At 47.7% G+C, this 7,225-nt stretch overlaps 1 protein-coding gene across 1 annotated transcript in view; it reads right to left on the reverse strand.

Annotated features, from left to right (window-relative positions):
- Positions 1-1,592: 1,592 nt before the first annotated feature.
- Positions 1,593-7,225, reverse strand: part of cckar (cholecystokinin A receptor) — a gene marked incomplete at its 5' end in the record, with an annotated part of 7,269 nt that continues 1,636 nt past the window's right edge. The window contains 3 exons of the mRNA XM_080023250.1: positions 1,593-3,119; positions 3,257-3,384; positions 3,710-3,971. Of these exons, the coding sequence (XP_079879376.1) occupies positions 2,512-3,119; positions 3,257-3,384; positions 3,710-3,971 (998 nt within the window). The 3' untranslated portion in view covers positions 1,593-2,511. The remainder of the gene's footprint in view (positions 3,120-3,256; positions 3,385-3,709; positions 3,972-7,225) is intronic.

The following is a 7,225-nucleotide window of genomic DNA, read 5'->3' on the forward strand; positions in this document are numbered from 1 at the left end:
TTTTTTTTAAGCTGTGTAATCTCTTAGTAACGGTAAACCGAGATGTCAATGTGGTAGTATCCTCAGCGCGCCAAGGGTCGCTGATGGTAGAAACCTGTGCCGTTTGTAACATTTAGCAATAACGTCAAAAAAAAAAACAAAAAAAAACAATGGGACAGTTTCTTTTTTGGGTTTTTTTTTTTTTTTTATACAACATACAATAGTCTTTTTATTTTGTTTGTTTGTTTGTTTTTGTACATATCGCAGTTTCTGGTTCATGCGCCATATGTCATTGAAAAAAGAAAAAAAAAGTGGAAAAAAAAAAAAAACTTGCAATATTGGTATAAAAAAAAAAAGAAATAAAAAAAAAAAAGTGATATAAAATATTCCACCTGGAGTGTGAGTTAATTGTTGAATGGTGTTACAGTGTGTGGTTTTACTTATTGACTGAACGGAGGGGAGAGAAAAAAAACAAAACAACTAGAGCTGGAATGTGCACAAACAAGATTTATGGCCTTGCGGTTGCAGTGAACCGCGCCTCGTATATGAAGTTATAACGTCTCCAGACCGAGGGCCAGAGCGTCGTCTTGGCCTCCGCCGTGGTATTCAAAACCTCTTCTAATGCCTTTCGTAGGCACTTGAAAGGAAGCCGTTAAAAGCCCCCGAGTCACTCCGGCCAAAAATTGTCACAGGATCGGTCGTACATCACGGAGTCGCGTTTAAGGCTTTATTTGGCCAAACCAGATGTGGATTATCCAGATGTGGTTTATACAGATTGAGTTGTGAGTTGTCTACACCGGTGATTTTCAGCCGCTGTGCCGAGCGCTTGCCGGTGTGCTACGAGGAAGGTTCCAAATTCCACTTGAAGTGATTAATACTGGACACCAGCTCTTGTGTTGCAAGATCAAAATTGCAAGACCGTGCTTATTCATCTGACTCATTGGTTCCCGTTCAAGTTTCGCACTGAAAGTCAGAACTATTAGTCGCCCTGAAAGGTTTGGCTTGTTTTTGGAGATTCGGTTCCAGGCGAGTCCATCGGTAAAAGAGATTCTCCCAATTTTTCCCCGCTCGTCCTTCGTTGGGATCGGGATGGGGTAGCGCGCGGTGAGCGAGGGAGAACGGCAGTCCAGACGGGTCCGTTCGGCTCCGAGTCCTGAATGGAATTCCGCCAGAGTCCCAAAGTCATTCCATCCTGTCAATCTTAGTTTGGCGGAACTCAAGGCGAATCAGTCCCATTCGATATGAACTGTGGAAAAGGCCTTGGCCTTTTTTGCCTTTGGCTTTAATTTAGCCCTTAGTAATTATTTTCAGTTTGAGTGGAAGATTCACTCGCTCCCCCACTCTTTCGTCGGAGTGACTCCCGGCGGCCGAGTCGTTTGAAGGATTTGTTTGTTTTGTGGTTAACAGAATAGTGGTGTGCCGTGGGAGTGTTTCAGTATAAGCAGAGGGTTGTCGCTGAAAATACCTGCACCCTAATATAATTTGGAAATCGACAAGTATTTGATCTCCACTGTTCTTTATTTCACCGTCAACACAGAGACTTCGTTGTTCATTCAGCAATTAACAAATCCTTTTAAAGCATAAAATAATTGTACAGTAACACAAATTGCACAGTAACACAAGGACTTCGAAACACTTCTGAGAGAATATAACGACACATACAACAATATCGCCGTACTGAGCGTTCTATGCCTACAACGTACTGCATTGCGAAAGTCAGGCTACAAGTAAGCAAAGTCGAAAAGGCCTGCGCTCCCTTCGCAACTGCTGCGTTTGACAGAATTCGTGGAAGGCAGACGGGGGGTGGGACACGGGCCCAGAAACGTACACGTGGTGCCGGGACTTTGTTCTTTGAAGAGGGTGCGCAGGTGTCGGAATTCTCATGACGTAAGGTCTCTGCGTGGTCGGCACGCACACGCACGAGGCCAAGGACGAGCTCGTCACGAGCGTCCAGCGATGGGCTTTCTAACATTAATTCCAAATAAGTTTTCACGCTCAAAAAAACCCCAAAAAAACCCCCCAAAATAAACTTTCTGGCACTGGCACTAACTTTTTAAAGTGGTAGTACCTACACTTACGGTAGGAGTAAAGAATTTGATACTATAAGTAGCCAGTAGGTTGGGGTTAGAAATGACGATACACGTCAACGTACATACACTGATTGTTATTCAGCTGGATGTCACTCGGAAGGCTGTAAAGGCTAATTTGATAAACGCTTAAATTAGACAGAGCGATGTAATAAGAGCTTGAGTGCTGCAAGCTTTCGAACGGCAAACTAAGAGCTACATAAATGTTGAGCTATTGGGGTCCTGGAGGACGGTATAAACACAGCGCACGCCACATTTACGGCACACAGATGTTAACAACTCTACCCGCGTCATGAAACACTCTAGAGCAGCATGTTTGGCCTTAGAAACAGTCATAATAAAGCACTTTGTGGTCCTTAAATAAAACCCGGCATCGCTGAACACCACGGGTCCTCTCAAAGCCTTGAGGCGGCGGTTATACACGCAGCGTAAATCTCCGTCATTTTCAAGTCAACTCGCTCCAGGCCGTCGCGCGGTTGCTGCTGTAGACGAAGCGCATGTTGGCGCTGCTGGGCGGGGATTGGAGGGGAGCGGCGAGGCCGTTCGCCTCGCCGCTCCTCGCGGCGCCCCTGGCCTTTCCCCCTCTGCTTTCGGCCAACCTCGCGGCTCCGCCGCCCCCGCCGGAGCAGCAGGTGAAGGTGGCCAGGACGCCCTGGCGGAAGCGCTTGTTCATGAAGCAGTAAATGATGGGGTTGACGCAGGCGGAGGTGTAGGACAGCAGGTGGATGAAGGAGATGGGCGCCCCAGTCAGCCGGTGGGCCGAGCGGCGGTCGAAGGCCTGCCACGCGTTGACCACGAACACGGGCGTCCAGCACAGGAAGAAGAGAAAGACAATGACCAGCAGCATGCGTATCACGCGCTTCTTGGCCATCAGGTTGGCGGTGGAGCTGTTGCTGCACACGCGGTTCAATTTGACCTTGGGGGAGGCGCTGTGGCGTGAGAAAGATCCGCTTCCCACGGAGAGGGTCAGGCTTTTCCTTTTGGAGGACTGGAGGTAGCAGCCATCGCTGTCACCTGGCTTGATGCTGCCCGTGCTGGATTGCCTCTCTGTCGCTTGGAGGAATTTTGGAGATGAGTTAGATGAGAAATGATCAATATTACAGCGGTATCGTCAGACTACAGCATTACAATCAGAATCCTCAGTCATGATGAAATACCACTTGCTCGGTTGATTTGTAGCGCGGTAATACCTCTGCTGGACTTCCTATTTGTCATTTCAAACTTGATGCCCCGGTAAAGCTCCAGGGAGATGAGTCCGTAGGCTGCCATCATGACTATCCCGGGGATCAGGAAGAGCAGCAGCAACAGAGTCACATACCTAGAGAGAGAAGAAAAGTCCCAGCTATTTAAATACTGCCGACATCAACTCGGCGTTTCTGGTATTGGAGTATGTGTCAACCTGCAAAATGTGATACAACAGCATTCCACTCCAAACCTCCCCAAGAGGTTGTCCCGCACTAGTAGCACCAGTCGAGGGCAAAACCAATTAGGGGCCAGATGAAATGGAGTGATGGGAAAACAAAGCATGGCTGAACTGGAGTGTGTATCGGAGGCTGAGACACGGGCAGAGAGGATTCACAAGTGAAGGTGAGAGGTGTTCTGTGCCCTTGACCGTCCCCAATGGGAAGCGAGCCGGGACTTACCAGGACTGCTGGATGACGTCATTGGGCCAGAGCAGACGACACATGTGCCCGGTGCTGTTGTCGTACCGGGTGAAGGGCTTCAGCGTGCTGGAGATGGCGTAGGGCAGCATCAGAATGAAGCAGGCCAACCAGGTTCCCGTGATCACCTTGGCAGCGTGGGATTTGGTCTGCCAGGTCCGGGACGCCAGCGGGTTGCAGATGGCGCTGTAGCGCTCCAGGGAGATGGCCATCAGGTTGAAGGTGGAGACGCTGACCGAGACACCTGCGCGGACCACAACCGAGACATACTGTGCATTTGTCTGTGTGCCGGTTTGTTTGTTGTTAGCGTTCTTCACAGCGGAGCTCCTGTCCTTGAGATGTGATTTGATTGATTAAATCAGTTTCCAAGGTGCTATAAACTACCGACTGACCGCTTGCACTTGTGAATTTTAATGACTGTTATTACACGGCTCTGTGGAATATTCGACTCTGATCGGTCAATAGGTGTAACCAGCGGCCATTTGGTTGCAAGCAATGCACTGTCTGTTAATAATGGTCGTTGCGATGGCAACCACTTATCTGCCACAGACCTTGCTTCACGCAGGGTAAGCCACGTGGTTGTGGGCTATTTTTCTGAGCGGAAGCTCTTAAACTAGACACACTCGTTATAAATAGCGAAGCAAGACTCGCAAACGATTCGTTCGTGGCGAACGACTCTTAAAATGACTCGCGAGTCGCTCAGGGAAAAGTGTCGACTCTTCTTCCCGCTCTCATTCATCGTGCACGGAAGTCCTCCCTTGATCGCCGTGCGTTACACCAACTGAGTCGAACGAGTCTAGAAAATTGAATGTGGCAGAGCCGCCTGCCACAAGCCAACCGAGTGGCCTGGAAACACAGGCAGAGAGGTTTCAAACACACCAGTTGGTTGTAGAGGGTGGCAACATGGAGCAAGCCGGGAGCAGATGGAACGTTGTCATGACAGAGGCTCTCCCCATGTCTGTGCGGTGATGGGGGGGGGGGGGGGTACGCCTGTTGCTCTGACAAGCAACAGGCGTACAGCCCCCCATTCCGGGCCCAATTACCTAGACCCAAGCCAGGTGCGGCTGCTTAAGCCACACCACTGCCACGCCCCACGGAACAAATCTTTTTGCTGAGTCGCTGGTAAAAAGAAGAACCTCCAAAAAAGAGCCAAACTTTTCATCACTAGTTGGAAAAAATATGAAAAAAAATTGAATCAATAATCCGTCTCTGCTTCGTGGACCCATCAGCTGCCTCTGCCACCACAGTGCTAACAAACCGCTCCGCTCCGAACAGACGCAGGTAAATACATCGGTGTTATCCTTGTGGAGCATCCGGGTCACATAAACTGGTTACTCTGCGGAGACGGACGACGTGACGGGCCCGGGTGACAGCGCTGCGGTCCCGCCGCACGCAAAGGAGAAGAAATAATTTAATGTGTTCCCTGATGAAGCCCTGTAATCAGATCAAGGAGCTAAATTATCAATTATTTCGCTCCAGTTAATTCCTTTTTTCCCCCAGGTTCTACACTAAGCATCCGGCATCCTCTCATTCTGATTTGTGAGGACATGCTCATGGAGGCATCGAGTCTTTTTCTGTCTTAATTTGTCAGGACGACTTAGCCAGGATAATATGAACAGTGCACAATAACTGGATTTATTACTTCTTCTATTTTTTAGTTTATGCGGATTAAATATAGAGCATACAAACCTTTTAATCACCAGAGAAATGATGAGGCATTTTAAGGACAGGTATGTGGACAAATCATCCATCAAGGTAAGCAATATATATTTGGAGCAGAGTGGTACGTTTTAGCTCGAAATAGGGAAGGTTATGAATCAGATGATTCTATGAACCGTTATTAAAACAGTTTCTTTGGTTCAGATATCAGGGTGGGTGATGAGAAAATGGAAAGAAATCGAATCATTACTTATTTTCCACAGAAATTCCGACACGAGTACTAAGTATGTTTTGGGGTTTCGCTCCATAGGTAAACAATACGTATTAAGACAAGAATAAGGTTCAGTGGAAGGCTCAGGGTTTCACAACATCGGGAATGTCGACTCCCATGCCGGAGAAGTCGGCTCATTTTAACAAAAAGAAACATACGCTCAAATAAAACCGGATGAGGAGTGTTTACGCCGAAATCCAGACCCCATCAAAATCACGATTATAGAAGGGCTTCATAAGCACTCGGAGACGCACCGTCTAACCGTCAGAAATGTCACATAAAAAAAAATGACAACCTCATCCCCATCAGGATCAAGGAGCCCAGTCGGGGCGGGGGAAAAACCCCCCCCCACAAAAAACAGTTATGTCTGTGATAATGATTACTGAGCCGCTCGATCACAGCAGGAAGCGGCATCTGGGGGCATTTTCAATCCAGGACTCGGAGTGCGGCGTGAGATTGCAGGAGGGAGGATTTCGAGGAGTTGGCTCAATATGTTGAATTGAAAGCAGAGGAAAGAGGTGATTAGCGTGAAGTAGACTAGAGCTGCACGGCGGGGGCTTATGACTTGTCCTATTGAAAGAGTCGGGAGCCTGCCACATGCCCTTAAACAGGAAGCTCCCGGTACGGTCGGACGTAATCATATTGTTCCCGAAGGTTGTCTTCTTCTAGCGGGGGCCGTGTTGAACTTCTAGGGAAAAGCGGTCGCTTTGTTTCCTTTTGTTTCGTTTCGTTTCGTTCCGTTCTGTCCCGCACGTTAGTGTTGCCTCGTAATCCTGTCGGAAATCGCTCTCTTACGATCGGTTTAATCTCGTTTCACATTTTAAAAACATGAAGTACATTTTGTGCGGGTTCATTAAGCACTGTGATTTGAAAAACAGTATTTGCCGGCCACATTTATCAGTGCATTATCACCATGTAGCGGGCCACAGCATATTGTTTCAAGGGGGCCGGGTGTGGCCCCCGGGCCTGTAGTTGGAGACCCCTGGATTACACGTTACAGCGAGCGACAAAGAAAAAAACAAAACCAAACAACGAAATTGCGTTTCCACAGTGGAAATTGATGCAGTCGGTTGGGGGCCACATTTTCAATCTTGAGGGCCTGAAAAATGAATTGTTGGGTGTCAAGCTACAACTCCGACACACAAAAAAAACAAAATTATTTTAAGAACTTATAAATTACTAGAAATTATTCAAATCAACAAATACATTTGTGGATAATATTCCCTCAGGTTTATATTCTTAAACGCACGTTGCTCCTGTATAGTCATAAGGTTGTTGGTACTTTACAGGTGTTTATTGGGTTACATGAACATAACTACAGTTCATGTCTAACTTTTCAATGTATTTCAAGGGCCGGTCTGCATTAATGGGTGGGTCACGTTTGGCACGCGGGCCGCCCGTTGAACCACCCTCAGTGTAAATACGGTTCTGTTTCTGTGTCCACAGAGTTTCCCAGAATTGATAAGGACGTTGATCAGGTTTATTTTTTACCCCCTGTCCTAACTATTTCCAGCTTTGGGTCCCTGCAGAACAACAATACGACAGCTCCCTGATCAGTGACGGAAAGT

The sequence above is a fragment of the Zeus faber genome, assembly GCF_960531495.2.
Source record: "Zeus faber genome assembly, chromosome: 22".
Lineage (NCBI taxonomy): Eukaryota > Metazoa > Chordata > Actinopteri > Zeiformes > Zeidae > Zeus > Zeus faber.